This window comes from Chelonoidis abingdonii, chromosome 7 (genome assembly GCF_003597395.2).
Source record: "Chelonoidis abingdonii isolate Lonesome George chromosome 7, CheloAbing_2.0, whole genome shotgun sequence".
NCBI lineage: Eukaryota > Metazoa > Chordata > Testudines > Testudinidae > Chelonoidis > Chelonoidis abingdonii.
In genome coordinates, this window is record NC_133775.1 from 16275319 (window position 1) to 16301133 (window position 25815).

The following is a 25815-nucleotide window of genomic DNA, read 5'->3' on the forward strand; positions in this document are numbered from 1 at the left end:
CCTAGTGTGGCCGCATGAAATCGAATTTATAATATCAGTTTTATAAAACCGATTTTAGCTAATTCGATATTATCCCGTAGTGTAGACGTGGCCTCAGCATTTGCTAAGTATTTATTTCCCCCCTTCTCCCAGGTATGTGTTTTGGTTGTCGGGTTTTGTTGTGGCGTTGCTGGGGTGTTTTTTTTTCAATTTTAAAGGCACCACAATTTCCAACCAACAGACAACAAGCAAATTCTAAGCCGTTCTGGATCAAATCTATGGGAGGTCTTTGGTTTAAGTGTCCTTTATCCCCATCTGCTTATATTGTACCAAGTGACTATAGAGCACATAGGACAATTGTGTGTGTTTTTAATGAGAAGTATATTTAACTGCAGTTGGTTGAAATTAGCTGTACCTTTTTTTAATTAGGGCTATAATATGGGAGTTTATTATACTCATGTTTTGTTAGAAATATATTTTTTCTCTTTCTCTCTTTGTACTGAGGGACACTTCAAGGCAATAGAGATTAATCATCAGGTTTAATTTAATGCAGTGGGAGAGAGACTTGTGTGGTCAGGCTGGCATTATAAAGTGCCTTTGATCTGCCTCAGGTGCATGGAGCCCCAGTGAGCCGGCAACAATAATACCTTTGTGAGATGATCAGAGAAGAGAGGGAGAGAAATGGTCTGTGTGGAAACTCAACGCCATCCTTTGTTGTGGTTCTGGCGAACGAAAGACCCAACTGTCAGGAGGAATTCAGAAAACAGAAAGCAGGGTTAAAGTGCGACAGTTGGGCAGTGGATTTCTTTCAGGCCTCTTACAGGAAACTGTTCAAAATCATCTACTGAATTATTTTTTCTTCTTTTGGCACTGGTGTGAGTGCTTTTGGTGGTATATGTGTATGGATATAGTATTGCCATTATCTAGGCTGAATGCTCCGTGAGTCACAGAATTAGATATTGCTTGCGAAGGGCATTTACTTTAAACTTACTGAGAAGCTCCGTGACCCAGTTTTCATTACCTCAAGAAATCTAAAGAATTTGAACAAAAGACTTTGCTAATCATGCCTTTGATATTTTGAAAGTTACAAATGTTGAACATAATTTTTCTGACGGATATAATAGTTTCATTCGTGGTAAAATTCCCATTTTTCTTTCAAATGAGGTTTCATTTTTGGAATTAACTACTGCTTTTATTGGGCATTCAGACTCCCAGGCCACTTTGTAAGACTGTTTCCACTGAGAGACTTGGATGGCTCAAGCAATGGGCCAAAGAGAGTTTCATAACTAATTAGTGGATTGGTTCAAATCCAGTTCTAGGTTAGTAGTCACCAAAAAGTCACTATCATTTAAAGTCTGGTCTGTGGCCTTTGTAAAAGAAGTTTTTGGCCAGTCTGGACAGTTATCCACATCAAACAATCCTCAGCTGTCTACTCTGAAAGTAAATCTAAGCAGAAGCCCATTCTCGGTATGGCAAATGAGTTATCCTCTTATCTTCAGAGGTGGTTTCTTCATTTCAGGGTTGCCACTCATTGCTTGGTGTCATGGTTACAGGATTAGCTGTACTTTTCATCTGTCTCTGTAGCTACCTGTAAGGCCCAACAGGTGCTGAACTCAGAATTGGTAGGTAGAGAGACTTCCATGTTGCCACCCAGCAGCAGCTATAACCACCTTGGACCTCACTATCCATGGCTCACTGTGGACACAGACCACAGAAAGTCCTGCCCCAAAAGGTCTGATGGCAGCAGACTCATGGATCCTGATTGGCTCCCCACCCCTTTCAAGTGACAGAGTGCCTGCACTTCTCTCAGGATCGATTCCCACAATTCACCCACTTTCAGACCAGGTCCCCAGGCTACAGCTCCCCTGTTCTCCAGCCATGTTTTCTTAGCAGGCCTGGCAGGTTTTGCCACCCAACAGAGACTTCCCTTCAGCAACTGCAGCGTCCCAGGACAGCTTCTTCAATTCAAAATACTGTTTGTTTATTTGTAGGAACATAGCAATCAGAAAAACAACAAAAGGCTATACATACGGGGAAATGGAGCACTGTTGGCTTCCCTCCAGACACTGCCTCTTCCCCTTTGTCATCTGGGGCTCAGGTTTTGAATAGTTCCAAAAGTCCTTTGTTGCAATCATTCCCCCTGAAGCCCCAACATTGTCAGGGGTAGACTTTGCAGGGATTGACACCTGTATTGTCCCCTTAAGTACGGGGTACTGGGGTTTTCTAAAGCCATTGCCTGCCTTCCTGTAGACATGTAAAACCAGGACTGAATTAACTCTTTGATCCTTGGTGGCCATCAGTGCAATGGTAATCAAATAAACAAAGGTACACATATATTTATTTATTTTTATGACTATCTCCCATGTTCTTCACAGCAGGGCTATGAGAGGAGGCTTGAATAGCTGCTGCCTCTGTCTAGTGGATAAGAGTAATGCGGTCTCCAGAGCTGTCCAACTAGCATTTTTCATGAGCACCAAATTCATTTAAATAAATAAGTAAACAACCTTTTCCTTGAAGTAAAGTGTTTCTTAGATGGTAAACTATTTGGGAAGGAGACCACATCTTCATGTCTGTTTCCACAGTGCCAACACAATGGGACCCCAGTCCTGGCTGGGGCGTCTGTCACCACTACTATATAAATAATAATAGCACCTATTTTCAATATAATTTACAAGGGAAAGTATCTCATTATTGTCATAGAACTGGTTGGACTATGTACAGTCAGACAAATTTATTCAAAAGCTGTATAGTACAGAGAAAAGATGCAGTACAAACATGAAATCTTCAGAACTATTCACTATCGTTTTTAACAGTGTTCACATGTGGCCAGAAGTCCCATGAATACAGAATATGCGCCATGTGTACGTACTAACTGAAGGTCTTGAGATATTTACATAAAAGAGCCCTGCTCATAAAATATATATAGGCGATTTAGACCTTTTGTTTTTGCTAAGTTTGGCGAGAGAGCAGTGTTCTGCCTTCCCTACTTCCCAAAACAGCCATTCCACTATGCACATCTTTGTGGATTCGTAGCCAAGGAGAGTTTCCAGAGAGATTTTTAATGGGAGGCGTTTTCAGGCCTCTAATTCATTTTAATGTGGGGTGGGGGAGATCTGAATTTTCTGGCAGGTTGAATCCCAAATACACAAGGTATGGTGTCCCTATTCAGGATTTCTTTAATTTCCCTACCTTAGGTGACTTGACCCCCATGATATTTTTGTCACTTCCTATCCCCTTTGTATTGGCTGCTCTGGAGACAATGCTTCTGATTTGTGACGGTCAAGAAGTTTCCTTTCAGGATCAGATGGATTTTTCTCTCTTTTTGCTTCTCTGTTACTCCTGTGTCAGTTTTGACTCCACTGTAAATGTGAGTAAATGGAGCACACACATGTGGGTAGTTAGGTACTGAGTCACCTGACTTGTGCACACATGAAAGAACCTGTTTTGCAGGGGCAGTATGTGTGTGCAGTGTACAGCCTGACTTCAATAATTTGGCAACTTTAGTCCTGAATAATCTGCAGTAATTTATCCCTTGAGGGATTCTTCTTTTCTGTTTTGTGAGACTACCTCCCATCAGGGATATGAGAGTCAGTTTCTCTTGAGATGTCGTTGAGCAGCTATGCACATAGTAAAATGGGAGATATCCGAAGCTGTCCCATCATTTACTATGGACTATTTTAAAGTAATTTCCTATGCTTATTTTTACCAAGCAGGGCTATTCTTTGTCTTCTTCTGTTAAAGGAACTTCAGTCCGATCAGCTTATTCTAAATTTGTTCATTGGATTCTCATGACAACTGTGAAACACAATAGAGCTTCTTTGCTCCACAATATCCACTAAAGCTGCCAGCTTTGTTCACACAAATAGAGTCTAAAGCACATTTCCAGCCCCAGAGCATGCACAGTACGTGTCCTTTGCAGTACATCCTGGGGTGGAGACTGCAGAGACACGCTGGCTCAAAGTGTTCTTGTAGCCTGATCTCTGTAATCTCAGTGGGAGCCAGACCAGCAAGTGGATTCTGTATATTTTGGCTCTCATACGAGAGCCTCCTCTTCAGAACATGCCACGTTGTTAAAGCAGCAGACTTTTGAATAGTTACTACAAAGGGACTCCTCAGCTGCTTGAAACTGTCTCCAAGAGGAAAACTTGCAGGAATCAAAAAGCATTGCGTTCAGCTTGCCAGTTCTAATTAATCTAGCCGGGTGGCACTAGGCAATTCCTTTCTGGCAAGTAGATCTATGGACCACACGCCAGATTTCAACCTCTCACTCTTCAGTCTCTGCTGCACTCATATCACTGCAATTAAATGTGCAGTCTCTGAGGGGGAAAGGGCCTGAAGCCTTGGGCAGTGAATCGGTGCCAGCTGGCTGGTGTCCAGCGTTTAGCAAAGGCAACAAGTTGTCCATCGAACCAGAGGAGAGGTGCTGAGATGAGACGGCAAGGGGACAGGACGGGAGAGTGCAGTAAAAATTAAAAACAAAAACAAAACTGTTGAAACCAAAGCAGCTTGGAAAAGGTTTGAAAGGAGCTGTGAAACTGAGAGCATCCACCCAATAAACCTCCGCCCTCCCTGCTTTTTAATATTCTTCTCTGCTAAAAGGCCTGTCCTCTGAATATGAATCATAAAGCTAGTGTCTTTTGAGTGAGGGAAATAAATCAGTAGCACAGGAACTTCTCCCTTAATCTGTCCTCATTCAGTTCTGTTCTGCTGCTTTATATATTGCATTTGGCAGCAGTCACAATGCTGACTTCCCAGCTAATGAAGACATTTTATATTCAGGGAGGGCTGCATGAAATGAAAACCATATTTATTTTACCACCCTGTTAGAGGTTGCCCATCCTTGCTGTACCCATGACTCAGGCGCTGCAGCTGGAAAAGGTCACAGAGCATATTTGGATGCCATGGTACTATTCCTGTTCAGCATGTGGTTTTACAGGGGTTACATTTCTACCTACTTTAAAAAAAAGAAGAAAGAAAGAGCACCACTCCTCAACTATTTCTCTTATTTATTTTCTTTCATTAAACCTTTTTTTCCCCCTCTCTCTTGACAAGAGGATCCTTCTCCACTTTTTCATTGTTGGCGTTAATTTGATATTTTTTGTGAGAAGTGAAATATTTTCACTAGAAGGATGTATAAAAAGATTGTTGTGTATTTTTTTTACCCTACTTTATTTTCTTAATAAAGGCTAACAAGATATTGGTGAGGCTTGGAGATCATGTGCAGGCTGCCTCCCAAACCCAAGCACTTACTTGCACAGCTAGAAAACCGCAAAGCTTAAGATCCTGAAATGTAACTAGGAAGTCGAAGAGTTTACTTTAGAGCCAGCAGTGCCGAGCCTGTGTAATGTTTACTTCAGCTCGCCTCCCAGCCTCTCCTACAGCCTGGCAGTGATGAAAGGAAGGCTTTCTGGGTAAATTAGTTGTTAAAGTTTTTGTTAGGAGCAAGATTCCTTTGCTCATGGCCAGACATAATTCAACTCAGGTACATCTTGGATTGAGAGAGTGGGAAGTTCCTGTTTAGCTCACCTGTCACTGAAATCCAGGTTTTCCTCCCCAACACTTGGCCAAAACTCTACCTATGCATGAGAATACAATTGAAAGCAGTATAAAAACTGTATTGTATATAAGTAAATAATGTGTAATAACATTTCCAGAAAACCCTGCTGTCAACTCCCCTTCCCTTTTGTGAATGGGCCATTAGAATTCAAAGTGAGAGTCATGGTACAGATATGGACAGAGTAAATGCTTTGGAAAATAATCCACTCTAAAACTGGGCTAAGACTAATACTCTGCAGCCGTGTCATTGATATCAGTGAAAATGCTTTGCTCTGAAGATTCCATCAGACGCAGTGATTTTCATTCTGTGATTGACTGCAAGCTACCCTTGTGTGACATAAAGCTGTATATTGGGATGTCTGATGTATAATACTATGTATTTTTGCAATACCATCTACCCGAGGTATCTCAAGGAACTTTATAATAATGAATGAATTAAGCCCTATAGCTCAGTGGTTTGAGCATTGGCATTGTGAGTTCAATCCCTGGAGCGGGGTGGCATTTGGGTATTGGTCCTGTTTTGAGCAGAGGGTTGGACTAGATGATCTCTTGAGGCCCCTTCCAACCCTAATAATCTATGATTCTATGTAAGAGAGGTGAGATTTATTCCAATTTAATAGGTGGGAAACTGAGGCACAGAAGAGTTTACTGACTTTTTAAATGTTTGTCTCTTTAGATTTACAAATTCTGCCTACTTTCCACCCTCCAGGGGCATAAATTCCACCCTCCAGGGGCAATGACAAAGCAACCATGTGTTTAAACGTGACAGTCCTTGTCCACATTAAGGGCAAATTTTATTGAACATCATATGTGTTAAATTTCTAACACAATGAAATATGGACAAGGTCTGACTCTGTGTCCAAAATGCATCTCTTTCCTGGGCTTTTCCTTTCTTTTTTAACTTCAGGGCTACAAACATATGCTTTTGGCTGAGGCTTCCTACACAGCTTGCTGTTTGTAGGGCTTTTCCTTGCAAGACTCCTCCCTCACTCCAAAGAGACTCCACTTCTTATCCTGCCCAGGTGAGACCACTGAGAGTCTAGAGGATAACACCTTGAGACATCATTTTGTAACTATGGTTTCCTTAGGTTTGGAGCAGACGGTGGAGGGGAGGTGTTTGAGAAGGGAGAGGATGAGAGGAGAATGTAAATCGGATTGCAGCTATGTGCTGGACTGTGTTGTAAGGGTGTTTGAACTTTAAGAATCTGTTTCTGTTGGCATTTTCTTGCAGCGTCATTGCATTATCCCGTATAGAAATTATATTAAAATAACGTTAGTTCTGGCCTAAATCCAAAGGTAAAGAATGAACATTCACACTTTAAACATCAAACTTCTCCTGTCTAGGTTCACCAAAGCACATAATTAATGAGGGTATTCCATTGTAACTTGATATTCTGAAGATATGACCATACACTATGAAATTCCTTTCTTTAGAGGATACAAATCAGAATTTTAGCTTCCTTTTTAATGTTGTTTTTAAGGTGATTTTCCTTTGTTTCCTTTTTAATATATTTTTGAACTATCAGATTTGACAGGTACAAAATTTCAACTACACTCAAGGTATCCGATTTTGTTACTCTTCTCCTGATTTAGAAAAATCAGTTAGCCTGAGACCGATGCTGTAGATGAAATCCCAGCTTCTTATCAGAATAATCTGCCCCTAATACAACTGGGTACAGGATTTCCTTCTGATTACGAGCAGATTTGAGAGTGTTTGACTGTCCTTCCACCTTGCTGCTCTTCTCTGTTCACGTGATTGGGTAGGTGATTATTAAACAGTTCACTTTTATTCCATGTGCTAGGCTTCCTGATGGAGAGAAGAGAAGAGGTTATGCTGACCCTAATATTAGCTCCTATGACCCTGAATTAAACTGTAATGAAGTGGCTAGAGTACAGCTGAAACATACTTTGTTCAGATGGCTTCTTGACTCAAGACAATCTAATGGATTCTTTTTAAATTTTTTTTTAAATTTTCAATGAAAAAAATGTTTGATGTGATTTAAACTCTTTAAAACTGGAATGTTTGCATCTCAGTGGTAAGAGATAGTGGCTACAATATAGAACTTTCAGACAGAACTCCTGGGTTTTGTTTATGACCATGTCATCCACTTACTCTACGATCTTGTCAAATCACTTATTCTTCTTCTGCACCTCCGTTTGCCCACCTGGAAAATGGAAACGAGTGCTCAGATTGCACCCTCAGGGTATGCAGTCATAGCACCCAGGTGAAGACGAGGACCAAGAAGAAGACAGCCAGAACACTGAGGGGCAGGCACATTGGTTAAGGGGTGAGGAGAATGGAAAGAGATACGGCAGAGAGAAGGGGAGAATGGAATAAGACAGAAAGAGAACAAGAGTAGATGAACAACTGAAAATGGTATGGAGATAAATAAAGAATGGAAGTGTAAGATATGAGGAGAAAGAGTGATGACAATAAAGAAATGGAAAAAAGCAAAAAGCAGGAGAATACACAGCTGTAAGATCAGTGCATCTTCTTTAATGTAGCAGTGCCCCTCTAATCCTGTTTTCCTAAGAGAAAAGGGGAGATAAGAGGCTTGGGAGGCGTCAATTAGGGTTCTGGAGTTGTGAAGAGAAGACATTTGAAGAAGATTTCAAGACCGCGTTTGCTACAGTAATACAAATACATGATTTCCAATTTGAGCACCAATAGGTATAGCAATTCTCATAGGTGCTGGAACTAGAGATGCTGGGGCTGCTGCCGCTGCACCCCCTGGCTTGAAGTGATTTCCATCCTGTACAGGGTTTACAATTTGGTTCAATGGCTCCCAGCACCCCCACTATACAACTTGTTCCAGCCCCACTGGCAATACTTATGTCTCAGGAGTGCTGGGAAGTTGAATTAATTGTCTGCCAAGTGGTTTGAGATCTTGGAATGAAAGTACTGTATACAGTAAGTGCAAAGTATTAAGGACTGTCTGGGCCACAGTACTATACAAATCATAAATTTTTAATTTCAGTAAACAGCAGCAAACCACTAAATTCAGGAAGACTCCATTGACGCCTGGGCAGCAGGTTTACCACAAAGGACTTTCGTTCTCCATCCTGTCTCACGCAGCCCTTGCTGAAGCAACAGTTGTTTATCTGAGTTTCTTCTTCCCTCCACAGATACGAGTGGGGGTGGGGGAAGCACTAGTTGGGGGCAGAATTAATTAGGGAGAATGTACAATAGTTGTGTGAGCAAAGGACAGTGACGCATTAGTTGCTGCCTTTCTCTTCCCGTGTTCCTGAGAATCAGAGTTTACTCTGAGCTCATTGTTTATAACTGGGGGTGAAATCCTGAGGTCCCCCCTGTGTTTATGCAGTCGCTGGGAGTTTGTCTCAGTAAGTAAGGAGCAAGTAAACACTGAATAAAGCACTTGGTATTTTGTCCTTTTAATTTTTCAAATAACAGCCTGTTTAAAACACAGCGTGAGATGGCACATCCTGTGTACTGTAAATCCACTTCCAGTAACACCTAGGGGGTGCAGCTGAAGTTTCCTGTTACCAGTAGGTGAGATATTGCTGGTACTAGTGACATTCCCCATTACAAATAGAGGGAGTGCCGGCTCAAACCATTGATGTCTTATCTACTGTTAAAAAGGGAAAATACATCTTTTGAACTGTACTCCACTGTGCAATCATAAGGTATATGGGACATTCATGCAGGCTGAAAAAATAAACCAGCCCCAATTCTGAGTGAGATTCTTGGTATGTTTCTCAGTAGGATTATGGGTGCTTAGCCCCTCACAGGATTAGGGCATTATAAAGGATCATACGAGTCATGGTGTTGACACAAGGGAAGTGTTTATTTTAATGTTGTAACTTTTTGGATTTCTTTTTCCTTCTCAGAGCTAAATTTTCAGGGCACTTTATCCAGCAGCTAAACTCCAGTTCATGCAGGAGTTTCACCACTCTCTGGGTATCTATCTGATCTGACGACAGGTCTGAGTAAGGACCTCAGGCTTTGGCCCTACCTGGAGGAACTATAAAGACATTTGGTAGCAGAAGGCCAGCTTCTATGGCATAACATTCAGGAAGGGATATGGGACAGGATAACCCAACGGGGCTCAGAGCCTGCGTTGACAGACTTGGGCTTACAGGACTTGCTCCGTGGCATGAAAAATAATTATGTAGACATTGCAGCTCAGTCTAGAGCTTGGGCTCTGAAGGCCATCCTGCCCCCTAGGCTTCAGAGACCGAGCTCCAGACTGAGCCACAATGTCAACACAGCTGTAGCTCGAGCCCAAGTCTGCCGACCTGGGCTCTGAGTCTTGCAGCTTCGGGCTGCCACTTGCTGTGCAGACGAATGTATGGAAGCCCTGCATCTCTGCCTTGATCTGGCCCCTGGCATCACACCCCAGCTTTCAGGCAACACATCTCCACTGCAGCCATGCTGACCAGGACTGTTCCCGTCTGGGGCTACCCCAGAACCCTAGATGGGATGGGGTCTGTGGAAAAGATGAGATATCCTGGGGTTCTGTCAACTTCTTTGTTCCTCACTCCAGCCACACAGATTTCCCAAGGTGTACAAGACACACACACTGAAGCCCAGCCATTCAGCCTCTACTCCTCCCTTATCCCTAGACCAATGGAGAGGCCCCTGTGAGGTCTAGAAGGGGCATGATACTGCTGATAGTCTGCTCTTTGGCTGTGTCTGCATTGCACACGCAAAAGGTGTGATCTTAACTCACTTTAGCTAAACTACATTAGTTAATTCTGTTTAAAATAGCAGTGAAGATACAGTATCATGGCTTTTAATTTAGTACAACCCCAGGCTGCCCTTGAGGTGCAAACTCAACTTAAAAGTCATGATACCGTGTTGTTACAGCTATTTTAACCTGAATGAAGAATATCCTTTTTTTTTTTTTTTTTTTTTTTCCCAATGGAGACATAACCTGGGTATGTTTCTAGGAGTTACAGTCTGAGGCAAAAGGTTTAGAGTTATAAGTACATACCCCAATGTTCTTTTGAGACACTGCCATTGTTCTGCATTTGAATTGAAGTCAGTATTATAGTAAGTTTCTTCCTTTTCTTCTGATATTCAAATTCCCTAACTGACTTTCAGGTTTGAATGTTTTGGCTTTTTAGTTAGTTGGAAACATTAAGAGGAATTAGTCCATGTTTACGATGAACTCCCAGGAATTTAACTGATCATAGTCATGAAATGTGCCTTTTTTAAGATTGTTCTTTAACTTTGGGACACGTTCGTGTCTGTCTAAGTGTTACAATCTTCATAAAGAACAGTGTTTTGTGACAACAGAAAAGGAGTAAAAATAAGGGGGTGATACAAATTGGTGTGTAGTTCTACTGAGGCCCAATATCCCCAATGAGCTATTGCAATGAGCGGCAGGGGTGGGAGTTATCTTTTGTGAGACGCTGAGCAGTATTGCTTTAGAACAGGACAAAACAGCATTTCAGCTGAGGATACCGCTAGGCTCTTAGAAGCTATCATGTAACCAGACAACCTTTCAGTCCATTTATCAAAGCAATCGTAGTTCCCATTTCAAGGCAGGCGACACAGTAAATATGATTAAAAAAAAAAAGGGGGGGGGTAATCTGTATCCAGACATTTCATTAAATAAAACGATAAAATAAATCAATGCCATACTGCAGGTGCTTAAGTGCTTAGCAAAAAGCTTCTGAATCCATTAGGAATTTACAATTTTTTTTAACTCAAAAAACAATTTGACAGATAAAAACTTTTTTTTTTTTTTTTTTTTTTTTTGTCAATTCTCGTAAGAAGCCTTGGCCTTTGGGAATAAAAAGAAAATAATTATATGCCGTGCTGTACCTGGTGTATGCCTGCCCACACCCATGCTCAAGATGGATTTAACATTCAGGCAATGTTGAAAAAAGGCCAGAGTACAGGTTTAGGAAACAGGCATAATGGGAATAGGCAAAAGTAAGTTGGTTGTAATATTTTAAATATCTGACAAGTCTCTCACGGGCAGGCACTGTCAATGCTGGAAAATGCAGCAGTCAGGAAGCTAATATTACAGAGTAACAATGAAAAATATGCAAATACAAATAAAGTATTTAAATATATTGCTCTATTAAATAACACTGACTTGTTTTAATTACTGTGTGTAGTTTTTAAATAATGGGTAGATAGCTTCACCCTTGAGAGACGCTGGTCACCAATATAATGCGGGGCTGTCCATCTCAGGTGATGGAAAATCTCTCCCCACGAGTGATATTGTGTGGCACCAGGCACCCACACCTCAGACTCTGCTGGAGAAACTGTAGTTGGCCAATGTAGTCTGAAAAGTCAGCAGAGCTGGCCTAGGAGCGGCATGACCAAGTCACCAAGGGATACAATGATGTACTATATCCCCAAAGCAGCCTCTGCCAGATGGGTTCCCCCGACTGCAACTGAAAGCTGTCCTTCCTTGGCAGAATTCCCAGCCGGATGGCTGCACAAACACTGCCTGTCAACTCCTACATTTCCCTCTGTTGGTACAAAGGAACACCAAGCCTGATATATCTTGCATTGAATCATATAGTTAAATTTAAATTAAATAAAGAGGATGCTTTACTGCTAAACTTTTTTACCCTTTTATTTTTCTGTATTCAAAATGTTCAGCATGAAGATGTTTTTTGAACAATTGTAGTTGAGCTGTTTTTAAAATGTCGACAGCCAGGTTCCCTTTAAAAAAAAAAAAATCCGTGCTTATTAAGACCTTGGTTACGTATTTAATGCAGTAAGTATTTAGTGTGGTTGCAGCTAAATGAAATGTTCCCAGTGTGGCTGTGGTTGTCCACCATGGAGCTGTGTACTCGAGTATCCTTTTGGTAGATTCACATCTATTTCCTAATTTTTGAAAGCCTACATCAAACGGCTGGTGCTGCACTCTTCATTCAGGCAAATCTCCTACTGCAGGAGTCAAGTCCTCCAGTGTTCTCTTGCTCCCCTACATTCAGAAAGTAAAGGATAGAAGCATTTAAGGCAGACAAATTCCAGCCTTTTCCCATGTCCAGGCACTCTCTTTTCCGGACTTGAAAAGGTGCCCTTTTTTAGCTGTACAGACAATCTGTGGCACTTCTAGTCATAGAGTCTCAAACAGTAGGGACAACATTTTCAAACTCAGGTTCCTAAAGTTAGGCACCATATTTGGGCACCAGAGTAGCTGGGTCGAGGTTCTGAAATGTTGAACCGAAATGTTAATGGTAACTAGGGGTTCCTGGCATCTCTGAAAATCAGACCAATCACTTAAGTGCCTAAGTATGGGGTCTGGCCCAGATCCTCGGCTGGTCTCAATCAGCTCATGTACACACCCATTGAAAATCTGGCCCCCAAGTTTGAAAATATTGGCCTAGACTGATTTTCCTCTACATCCCTTCCCCACTTAAAAATACAGTCTAAGTAAAGGTAGACATACCTTCCATTAGGTAAATCTTATGCTTTGTTAACTGTAGTAATATTTTAATCATGATCATAAAATTAGTGATAAAATACCTCTCCTTATTTAGTTTTTAATGAACACTTCATAGTGGAAATGTTTAATAATTTTGATAAACTTTTCCTGTAATTAACTCATGTTGGATATGAGGCCAAACTGTACAGCACGTCAGTCTATTTCATAATAACTCACCTGAAACATTTGCAGAGCTGAGACAATCAAAAATATTGTTACTTAGGTGTTAATCATACACCCTGTTTAGGATTATTGCTGGAAGAGCAGTTAATTCTTCATGGAAAACTTAGAAAATTATTAATAGTTCTGCGTACATATCATTTATTTTTTGTTTTTGTTCCTGTAAGTGCTGGCTTCAGGATATTTACAAACAGAAACCTTTAAGAGCTCATCTACTTCTGCCTGATAGTTCTCTCTCTCTGACATTATAATTAAAGGAGAGTCTGAATTGGAACACTAGATCTAAGCCTCAGATGTGAGGAATCTTCAGATTCCAAACCTACTCCTGATCCAAATGCCACCAGGTCGGTCTATCTCCAATTCTTGCAATTGCCATAGCAGCAAGTTTTGTTGTCATAGAGGATTCGAGGACTCAGAGGAACAGTCAGAGTTCCTGTTTTCATACAAATGACTTTAGGCCAAATCCTGAGGTCCTTACTCTGTGCTTACTCTTTCCTAATTCAAGCAAATTCCCATTGACTTCCGTAACCTGAATGGGGCTACTCATTTATAGTTACTCTCAAGCACAAATGGTTGCAGGCTTGGTTCCAGTATCATTGCAATGCAGCTCAGTTGCTGTGGATAGCCATAAAATGGTGTGTGATTTGACACCGCAAAAACTGTGCAGCTATGTAACAAGCCAACAATTGCCACAGAGCCCATGCTTTATGGAGAATATAATCAAACAAAAATATCAGCACTGTACACATTACAGGATTTGCAAAGTTGAAAATATACACTCCTGTAACAAAGATTGCAGTGAACGTTTTCCCTTTCTTTCGAGTACATGTCTGAGCTGCCATATGTTAATTGATTTTTTTTTAATCTTTTGCATCAGGCTGCAATTTGAACTCCATTACATTTTATTGTAGAAATTATTGAAGTGATTAAAAAAATTTACAAGGTTAGTTTAGTTCTCTTTAACTTGACTTTGGAGAATTGCCTCTAGGATTGAAAGGTAGTTCAGTTTTCGTGCCCATTTAGCTCTTGGCCTCTCTTTGGCAATTGCAGAGTGGACATCTTTGAACTAGACTGAGTCCACCAAAATTAATACAGGCCATTGAAAAGTCACCAAATCATAATATTCAATAGCTAAAAACATGAGCTGGATTCAACCAGAGACCTAGAGATGAAAGGATCTGAGTTACCTCTGAATTCTCTCGCCCCCTCTTTTTTTTTTTTTTTTTTTTTTTTTACTGTTCTTCCTTCATTCTTTGTCATGGAGGTGTGTTCATTTAGCTACATTTGACAAGGAGCAGCAAAACAATACAATGTTTACTAAAATAAGATCATACCCATCAGTATTAAAGCCTTGCTTGGATTGAATAAAGATTAGTATTCTCAACCTATAGTAAGGCATAGACTTGAAAGTTAGCAGACAACACACTAGTCAATACGTGTACGATCCACAAACCCGGAAATCCTGGACGTCCCATCTTCTCGGGCATTGGCACTCTCACTGAAGGACTATCTGGATATGTGGACTCTCTACTCAGACCCTATGCCACCAGCACTCCCAGCTATCTCCGTGACACCTCTGATTTCCTGAGGAAACTACAATGCATTGGTCACCTCCCAGAAAACACCATCCTAGCCACCATGGATGTAGAGGCTCTCTACACAAACATCCCACACACAGATGGAATACAAGCTGTCAGGAACAGTATCCCTTGGGTGAGTAGACCAGCACAACTGCGCGTGCTAGCTCTGTGCTTTATACTCACACACAACTATTTAAGTTTGATAAATATATCTCCAGATCAGTGCACTGCTACGGGCACCCGCATGCTCCACAATACGCCAATATTTTTATGGCTGACACAACCGCTTCCTCAGCTCTCGTCCACTCACGCCCCTTCTCTGCCTACACTACATTGATGACATCTTCATCATCTACGTCCCATGGAGGAGACTTAGAGATTCCACCGACGTTTCAACAACTCCACCCCACCTCAACCTCAGCCTGACCGATCTCACCAGGATGTCCACTTTCTAGACCATGGTGCAAATGAGAGAGGTACATTAGCGAGCCAACCCTTAGATCGAAATACCTACGAGCCGCTATGCCTTACCTCATCGCTCCAGCTTCCATCCACGGTACACACACGATCCATTGTCTAACACGCAAGCACTAGGTGTAAACCGCAAATCTGCTCTACCCCACAGCAGGACCACACCTACAAAATCTCCGCCAAGCATTCTCAAAACTACATACCTTCACGAGCATTAGGAAACAGATCAACAGACGCAGACATTTTAGAAGCGCTGCGTGATAAAGCCCAAGAAAGAAACCAACAGGACTCCACTGGCCATCACATACAGCCCCCAGCGCTAAAACCCCTCCAACGCATCATCAGGAGTCTACACCCATCCTGACAATGATCCCAACCTTTCACAGGTCTTGGTGAGCGAATCCTTGCCACAAGACAACCCACCAACCTGAAACGTATTCTCACCAGCAACTGCACACCGTACCATAGTAACTCTACCTAGGAACCAATGCATGCAACAAACCTCATGCGCAAGCTCTCCACCACAGTCTGACGCGCGAGCAGACAGCCATTCGCAGACCTAACCAGACTTAACCAGCACACACGGGTGTAAGCTGTCACCTTGCACCAGCCATGTAATATAATTGTCCTGTAGGATGCGCAATCGCCTGCATGCTACATCGGCCAAACTTGGACAGTCACACTCGAAGAAGTAAGGCAAGATCAGAATAATCGCGTCAGTAGGAATGCTAATATATCAATAAACTTTGTAGGAGAGCACTTCAACCTCCCGGCCACACCCGTATAGCACCTTGAAGGGCCAATCCTGCGCGAGCAAAACCACATCAGGACGCAGACTTTCAAAGAAACCCATGCTGAGCTTCAGTTGTATTTGCAAATTTTGTCACACATGTCAGCTCTGGACTAAACAGAGACTGTGAGATGGGTTCTGTTTGCCCAATATGCATGAACCAGTTTTGTCCTCCTTGGTTTTCACACTCTACTACGTGGCTAGAACAGGCCCCATCCTCGCCTGAGTTAAGATAACGTGGTGTGATGCTCTAAGCTCATGTTGTAGAGTTTTGTATATATACCACCCTGGAAATTCACTATTCTGCTTCTGACAGTGGTAATTTACACGAAACGTGCACGCTCCAAAATGTCTGTTAGTCTATAAGGTGCCACAGGATTCTCTGCTGCTTTTACAGATCCAGATTAACACGGCTACCCCTCTGATACGCGTAGTTGACTTGTCAAAGATCAAAGACCAGAAGTGTAGATAGCATTTATTAGGTGGTGACTGATACAGAGCTGTTCTTTCTGTCCACTCTCACTAAATATCTTGGATCTTATTACTTATGTACCTTACCCTAACAACGGCAGCTATTATTCTGTATCACCGTCTGTAAAAGCTGATAGGTGAAAAAATTTCAAACGGGTTTTATGACCTAGCTCCTCATTAACAAGTGTTCGTGTCACCAAATGCTCTGACAGTATATTGAGGGCTCAGTTCTGCTGTCATGTACACTGGTGTAAATCAAGAGTAGTTCCACTGAAATCGATGACATTACATCCTTGTAAAACTATTGAGAACGAGAGGAGAATCTGACCCTGATACTGTAACTCTGCCAGCTTCTCACAGAGGCCCCGTTTGGATGGAGTGATGAAAATGGAAAAGGACACACATACCGCAGTGTACCCTATTAATACAAAGATTTACTTCTCGGATGGTAGCCAACTTCTCAGATAGTCAGGGAAGGAATTCATGTAAGGTTACACCATCAACACATGGAGTCAACTGAAAAGGAAAGTTCTGCTGGAATTCATGCTTCTATAAAACTCCTCTCACCTGTTTTATTTTATCTTGTCTCTAATTACTGCAACATTTACATAAAACTGAGGGGGAAACATCTGTGCATGCCTAGTCAATTATGGTCGTTCTGGCAAAACAATACCAGCTAAACTCAATCTATATTGCTTACCTCATGACTTCATTTTATGGATGGGGTATAAGCTAAGATGATTCTATGCTGCAAGGTCTGTGTTCTGTTCCATTCATTGTCTGTAGCAAATGGCAGTGTTGAAAATTTTACACAAGCTTAATTTTGGGTTAAAGACAATGACTCCACTGATTCACTTACATTCGTTTCAAGTTAGCTTTTAACTATAATTGGTAAGTAATTTGTTTCTTCCACATATATTTTTGCAATTGAGTTTTGGGGTTTTTTAAGCTACGCTTTTTTATAAATCTCATTCCAGTGCTGTTTAAAACCTATCCTTTGGTTCCATAGCATAGTTCTACATAGCATCATATATTTTATAGCCTTTTTACATTTTTATGCATTGCCAGATGTGCTCCTGATGCCTTCTGATCCCAGATAGTTTGACATTGATTTTCCTAGTGCACGCCAGGGTTGAAATCAGGTCTGTATCTCATCCAAATGATCTATTCATAACAAAAAGTGCCTTCTGGCAGTTGTACCACAGCTGAATACTGTTAAACTGAATTCATCATTTCAGTTGTTTCTGATTTCTCTATAATGTTTACATATCTTACATATTAGTATAATCTTGTATTGAGAACACACTGAGGTTAAACCTTCCCAGACAGAACTCTTTTTTCTTCTATCCTCCCTGCTAGAAAATGCATAACTTCTCTTTCACCGGAAGAGTAGAAATATAGAATCATAGAAGTGTATGGCTAGAGGTCATCTAGTCCAGTCCCCTGCACTCGTGGCGGGACTAAGTATTATCTAGACCATCCCTGACAGGTGTTTGTCCAACCTGCTCTTAAAAATATTCAATGGCAGAGATTCTCCAACATGCCTAGGCAATTTATTCCAGTGCTTAACCACTGCAGCAGGAAGTTTTTCCTCATGTCCAACCTAAACTGTCCTTGCTGTAATTTAAGCCCATTGCTTCATGTTCTATTCTCAGAGGTTAAGAAGAACAATTTTTCTCTCTCCAACCTTTTATGTACCTGAAAATTGTTATCATGTCTCCTCTCAGTCTTTTCTTCTCCAGACTAAACAAGACCAATTTTTTAAGTCTTCCCTCATAGATCATGTTTTCTAGACTTTTAATCATTTATGTTGCTCTTCTCTGGACTTTCTCCAATTAGTACACATCTTTCCTGAAATATGAGGCCTAGAACTGGACAAAATGCTCAAGTTGAGGCCTAATCAGCACGGAGTAGAACAGAAGAATTACTTCTTGTCTTGCTTACAACACTCCCAGAAAAGTGACTGTTTTGGTGGAGTTTTTTGGAGTTTTTTTTTGTAACAGTGTTACACTGTTGACTCTTATTTAGCTTGTGGTCCACTGTGACCCCCCAGATCCCTTTCTTCAGTACTCCTTACTAGGCAGTCATTTCCCATTTTGTAGGTGTTCAACTGAGTGTTCCTTCCTAAGTGGAGTACTTTGCATTTGTCCTTATTGACTATCATCCTATTTATTTCAGACCATTTCTTCAGTTTGTCCAGATCAAAATCCATGGGATATTTTAAATCTTCCCAAAGATTTTTGATAAATGAGTGGGCATGTGCTTTTGGGGAAGACATGGAGAAGGCAGCAGCTTCCTCCATAAAAAAATTCTGCCATTCCAACTAAAATGCCACGTGGCAGAAATTGTTCTCTAAAAGCAGCAGAGAACTTCTGTAAGTAACCATCACAGAGAGCAGTATTCTCTCTGAATATGTTTAATCCACTTAAATGTGTATAGATTTGGTCTGTGCTTCCTTGTATTAGAGCTCACTGTGTGAATAGATCCAAATTTGTCTTATCCTCCAAATACTTGTGGCAGTAAATATCATGCAGTGGCCTGTGAGCCAGGAACGACATGGGTTTTAATCGTGGCTCGACAATGATTCTCTCTGTAACTGTGGGCAAGTCATTTAACCTCCATGTGCATCAGTCTCACTATTTGGTTACTGAAATGAGGCTAATTAATTGTATTAACCTACCTCATCAGGGAAGTAAAACTAGCCAAAGGAGGTGGTGATGGTGTTATAAGTAATAAATCAATTAATGTTTGTAAAGTACCTTAAAGACAAAAAAAACACTATCTGAATGCTAAGTCTCATTATTCCGAGTAACAATTTTGGTTAGATATGAGGTAGAAAATCTGGGTCTCCCTCCTCATACCCATTTCAGCTTTCAAGACCAGAATGGTGACCTCTTCTATTCACATAGGAAATAAAAATCACCTTTTCATAAATCCAAGATGGCTGTTTCTGCCCTGTGATGGCTATGGATTTTCCCAAGCTTCATGAAGACAAGTAATGGCGCTAGTAATGATCTATCTACGCCAGCACATGGGTGTGTTGAAAGTCAATACAAAGGTTAATATGGAAAGGATATGGCTTTAGTGCAGAGGAAAAAAAATCTCTATTTGAATATAAAAAACTGTAAATGTGGCAGAGTTACAGCACCCTTTCCCCTGTATAGGCCCATTTACTCCAGTGGGGTTGCATATGATGTAAGTCGAGACAGAGTTTAGGCTTTTTATTATGAAAATACAGATGGCAGCTGCAGGGTGGCTTGGAGCCATCACACATCCTCCAGATCTAATCCAGGGAAGGGAAATGCCAAGCTATTTTGTTTATATTCTGCATACAGGTGTAGAGGAAGATTCACTCTGCTGCTCTTCAAAGACTTTCTGTGTCTGTGCTGGTGAGAGAGGAATCCTTTCAGCTCTCCCTTTCCACTGAGACCACTATCTTCAGTTATGCTCCTTAGCTGCCTGCCCTGACAAAGCTGAAAGTGTATGAAATTGTTTGAGGTGGGGGAAACAGCTGGAGGGAGAGAGAAATCTAAAGATGCTGGGAACAGGGCAGATAATCCTCTGCATGATAGCACAACTTCCCTTGTCCCAGTGTAATTAAGAGGGAGAGGAAGGAGAAGCTTCGCCCTGCAGAAGAAATAAGAGTCAAGCCCCGTTGGCTTTATTCACCAATGCACAGATACATGACTCTCTCATTTTGTGCCATACATGTGTTGAAAGTTTGCTGGAATGCGTACAGATGGTATTTCGGTAGTAAGATGATAGGAAAGTCTCAGTGCAACTAGATATGAGCCAGCACAGAAACATCCTGTCCTGACAAATTCCTGTGGGTATTTTCCAAAATACAGAGCCTGGCTGCTGACACTCGGAATTCACAGCTTCCCAGCAGTACCAGCTCCAAGGGCAGTTCAGTCTTTTAATTAATCTGCTTCTTCTAGTCACTGCTGGCAGAATATGAGACAGTTTTAGGAATCCTGGAGTAGTAATTTAGGAAATATGGGAAAGAACAATGCAACAAAAACAATGTTCCAACCTTCCTGCAAGTCTGTAAACATCTGATTTTTCAGAGGGTCTTTTAACTTAGCATACTTAGTCTGTGCAGCCAATCTCTTATCCATAATATGTAGGAGAGTATAGCTCAGTGGTCTGAGTCTCTGCCTTAGATTAGCTACCCTTTCTAGAACTGCAGGTTCAGCTCAGCCGTTCATCCTTTCAAGATAGGTAAATTGACTACCACAAAGTTTGGTGTGTTGTGACTATTTTGGATGAGACTTTAAAAATCCAAGTCCTGTCTGCTCTGAAAGGTCCTTCTTCTCTTTAGAGATGCTGTGATGTCTTGGGTTAGAGTAGGGGACTGTGGGTTAGGACTCCAGTGCTTAACTACGCTGACAGGAAGTTTTTCCTAATGTCCAACGTAAACCGCCCTTTCTGTAATTTAAACCCATTGCGGTATTTTAAAAAAACAATCCTTTGCAATCTTTTTGATGGATCCATCTGCTTAATGTCCTGCATGACTTGTTGAATTCAGTGGCAGGGCAGCCATTCTTATCTTTTTTTTTTTTTATGAGACTTTGCTGCAGTTAGTTGTGCAAAAATGTCATTCAGCACGAAAGATCTTTAACAAAAGCATTTCAAAACATTGAGGCTGATAGTGTGGGTACACTTGAGTGAAATTCTCTCACACACAGTTGTGTTATTCCCCAGAGAAATCAGGGTTGGGGATTGCTAAGAAATATTTGGGAAGCCAATTTCTCTTCTTTGTTTTTCTTACTTAATGTCATGTTACTCTTGAGAATTATCTGTAATTTAAGATGATGGCTTGAGCAGACTATTGTTTGGGCAAAAACCTTTCTGCTGGTATATTTACTAAACGTATGATACGCACATACCAGTAAGCTTTGGCTAGTAGCCGTTCCTTAAACTTTAGCAAAATCTACTACTATTCTATTACGTTTTGACCCTGCTTCCATTGAAGTTGATGGGAATTCTGCATTGCATTTACTGGGAGCAGGACTGGGGCTTTTATTTATTGTGTGTACAAACTATGAAATAGAGAGGGTCATTCCTTATGGACCATGAAGTTCCACGTTGAATCTCAACTGTGAAAATTTACAAGATGTGCATGCTAGGACTGGCCAGTGAGACAGGTGACTAAAAGTTAGAGTTGGTTTAATCAGTGATCAGTGTCTGATCACCATCTGGCAAAGAGAGCATCATCCAATTAAAAAGTCACTGAAACTAGGGTTGTCAGCGATTAAAAAAATTAATCGTGATTGTGTGATTAAAAAAATGTAATCGTGATTAATCTCATGTTTAATCGCACTGTTAAACAATAATAGAATACCATTTAAATAAATAGTTGGATAGTTTCTACATTTTCAAATATATTGATTTCAATTGCGACAGAATACAAAGTGCACAGTGCTCACTTTATATTTATTTTTTATTATAAATATTTGCACTGTAAAAAACAAAAGTAATAGTATTTTTCAGTCACCTAATACAAGATCTATAGTGCAATCTCTTTATAATGAAAGTTGAACTTACAAATGTAGAATTATGTGGAAAAAAAAAACCTGCATTCAAAAATAAAATAATGGAAAACTTTAGAACCCACAAGTCCACTCAGTTCTACTTCTTGTTCAGCCAATCGCTCAGACAAACAAATTTGTCTACATTTGCAGGAGATAATGCTGCCCACTTCTTGTTTACAAGATCACCTGAAAGTGATAACAGGTGTTCACATGGCACTGTTGTAGTCGGCATCACAAGATATTTATGTGCCAGATGCACTAAAGATTCATATGTCCCTTCATGCTTCAACCACCATTTCAGAGGACTTCCATGAGTGTTTGCAGAATCAGTTTCAAATTGCTGTCAAATGTTAGCCCTTGAAATACTGTGTCAAACAGAGGGCAACTAGAATAACTAGATTTACTGTTGTCTTTCCAGATAAGTGATGCTCCCATTTTTGTGCCTGGTGTTTGGGGTCCCTATTACTCAGCCATGGTGCCTGGATTCTGGTTGAACGAGGGAGGCCAAAGTGCTACAGGAAAACTGGTGAGTCTGCAAAGGCACAGATAGCTTCTTACTAAAATATAGGGACAGTTCCTTAGCTGGTGTCAATCAGCATAGCACCACTGAAGTCAGCAGACCTATTCCAATTTACACCAGCCGAGAGGCGGTCTCAGACACTATAATATCGTAGTAGCTAATGTGCTGCAAACAGAACTACATGCTTGGCTGCTTTGGAATGGCAGCTAAAATCTGTTAATTTTGATAAGGGTAGACAGAAGCTATTGTGTTTGGCCCTGGCTTGCAGGAGTGGGGGAAGGAGGCCTCTAGATGCTCTTAGCCCCACCACTCTGCTGCAGGGCAGAAGCCCCGAGCTCCCCCAAACAGTCTAATGGGAAGAGAATGGGGAGGTATGGAGGGCTTAAAGAACTGCACTTTAACTGTAAAAGAGCCACATGTGGCTCACAAGCCACAGTGTGCCCACCCCTGCTATACTGTCATCTAAATCTTCCCCTTGTGTGCAAGGAGTGTGACTTGATATACAGATACATAGGTCTCCATTTAGTTTGTTAATAGATAAAAGGCTTGATCTTGCAAAGTTCCAAGTTTTCTCAGCTCCTAGTAGGCACTTGCTACCTCAGAGGATTGGGTCCTTAAGGAGGACTTTGGAAACAGATATTTTGGGTAGGGCCTATAGCAAACATTAGCAGTAATCTTTGGTATATTGGGGAACGTTTATATTTATCAAATATTTCATGTGCTCTTTTTCAGATTATATCTCTGTGTGTTTTGTGTATATATAGGGAGAGGAAGTGTGTATGTAAAATAAGCACAATGGTGGGTGCTTGGTTGTGTCCATTATAGTTAAGGTAGCAAAGCAGTAGCCATCATAACATCCTGCTTTCACACACTTCTCACTTTCTGGGGGAAAATTCGTATTTGGGGAATAAGTTTTTATTAGTTGATCTCTGGATGAAGGAGAATTTTTTTTTTTTTTTGCAAAGTTTGAACGGAATCACTTGAACTCATTGAGAGTTAAGCCAAAGTGAAATAAAGATCCCATTCCCTTTAAAAAGTTCTAACAACATTTTCTATACGAGGCTACCCTAAAACCTGCCAAAGTTTGAAATTTGTAAATAGGCCTGCACCTCGTGCCACTGGAGTCTCTGCTTGTTCTGGTGAAAAAAATGTGTTTTTTAAAAGGAATTTCTAAGCCTTTGAACTGCGTTTTCAGAATGAATAGGGAAAAAACAGGGGGAAATATTGTACAGAATTATGTTCTTTTGTATTATCCGAGAAACAAGATGCAATCACATAATTTTACATATCTACAAGAGGGCAGAGGTAAGTTTACACAACCAGCCTTAACTTCGGCATTTCTTGATTTCTAAGCATTTAACTATGCAAACCTTATCATTGCAGTAATAGTGATTTTTTGTAAGTAAAATGTGTTCATATACATACACACACAAAGTGCATAACCACATTTTATTTATTTAGATCCCATCAAACATTTTCTGGGCAGACTTGCACAGTTCATAATGGCCAGTGTCAGCCCTGATTGGCTTGTTCTGATGTTGACATTTCAATCAGCAAACCTCAGTCCAGCCCACAGCTTTGTTTCTAACACCATTTACATTTTTATAAACAGCTTTCTTTGATCTCCTACACAAACTCCAGAGGGAATCAAGATTATTTAGTTCTTTTCCTGTATACAGATATGTGTGCATAGTTAAAATAAATTTTATTATACTGTTAACACCCAGGCACCCAAACTAATGAATACTAATGAAAATTAAACACCTATCCTGACTTGCTGCCTGCAGGTCTTGCCAAATCACTTGCCTATATATTCAGTACTCTGGATAGCCATAATGTTGCCTCATTACCTTTACGGATGCCTCTGACAAGCACTATAGATTGGCCACAAAAGCTGCTAAATTACCATCTTGAAATTCCACATGATCCTACACAAGACATTGGTTTGTGTATAGCACTAGACACCTTTCCCTGGAGGGTTCAATTCACATGTCAACTCTATGTAAGGTAAGTCTTTTTTAACCTCGAGTTAATTGATTTTCATGGTGAAGAACAAACGTTCATGTCCTTGAATAAACACTTGTGGAGTGTTCACACTAGCCATTACAAATGTGTTGGCTACGTCAAGCTAACGGGCAATCAATTATTCGAGAAGATCTAAGCTTATCATTCTGCTCGTTTTTGGTATATTGCTGTTAAACTTTTTGAGCCAAATCCCAATACCATGGAAATCAATAGAGTTTTGCCATTGGCTTCAGTAGGACCAGGTTTTAGTACTTCATGAGTAAGCTGGAAGCTCTTTTGTCATTGTAGAATGAGAGTTTCAATATATTTTACCAGGAATTAATTTTAAATTTAATTTATTTTAATCTGGTTGTTTGTCTTTTTGTTCTTTTTCAGATAGATCACGTAGTCCGAGGCCACGTTGCCTTCCCAGAGTTACAAGCAAAAGCTGCAGCCAGGTCACCACTCTTATTTCTTTATCAAAACAGCGACCTTACAATGATCATTTTGACACTAAAATAATAGTGATAAATGGAGATATAGCTATCTGATAGAACTGGAAGGGACCCTGAAAGGTCATTGAGTCCAGCCCCCTGCCTTCACTAGTAGGACTACGTACTGATTTTGCCCTAGATCCCTAAGTGGCCCTCTCAAGGACTGAGCTCACAACCCTGGGTTTAGCAGGCCATTGCTCAAACTACTGAGCTATCCCTCCCCCCCACTACACTGTACCTTCATCCCTGTACTGCAGCATTCTCATTTCAGGATATGGGGCTCAGCCAGGCTGGCTGTGAACTCAGTCCCCTGAGTCTGAACTGATTGGAAGTATTTGCAAAGGCTTCTGTAATGATAATAGAGGGTTCAGAGCTTTAAAAACCTAAAATATTCACCCTTAGGTTCAAATACTTACCCAAATGGTATGGCTGGCCACCTGCTTTGCACATCAAAGTCTTCTTTGTATCCAGCCTAATATGTTTCTTGGTAGCAGAGTATATTCTCCATGCTGCAGACCTGGGTGCCTAGGGCTAGTCATGTCTCATACTTCAGAGGTGATGTTGTCAGGCTCCAGGAATGAGGTTTAGCTTACGTTGCACTATTAGGAGAAATCTGCTATATGAAAACAGCTAGTGTATGAAAAAAAGACTGGGACGGTAGTGTAGAGAGAAATGAAAATCCAGAATAAAGGGATAGTTAAAACCAAGAAATGGATCACCCCAGTACCATCCATCTTTTGCATGAGTGCAGCGTGTCTGCTTGAGGCGTCTGCGATTCTAGACTAACTCTAATACTGCACTGAATGAGAAAACACAGTTTA

General features: G+C 40.9%; 1 protein-coding gene across 3 annotated transcripts in view; it reads left to right on the plus strand.

The window, feature by feature from the left end:
• FGGY (FGGY carbohydrate kinase domain containing) overlaps window positions 1-25815 on the plus strand; it is a 208175-nt gene that overhangs the window by 125425 nt on the left and 56935 nt on the right. For all 3 annotated transcript variants that reach the window (XM_075067644.1, XM_075067645.1, XM_075067646.1), the window contains 2 exons: window positions 22395-22502; window positions 24897-24958. In XM_075067644.1, coding sequence (XP_074923745.1) covers window positions 22395-22502; window positions 24897-24958 — 170 coding nt within the window. The remainder of the gene's footprint in view (window positions 1-22394; window positions 22503-24896; window positions 24959-25815) is intronic.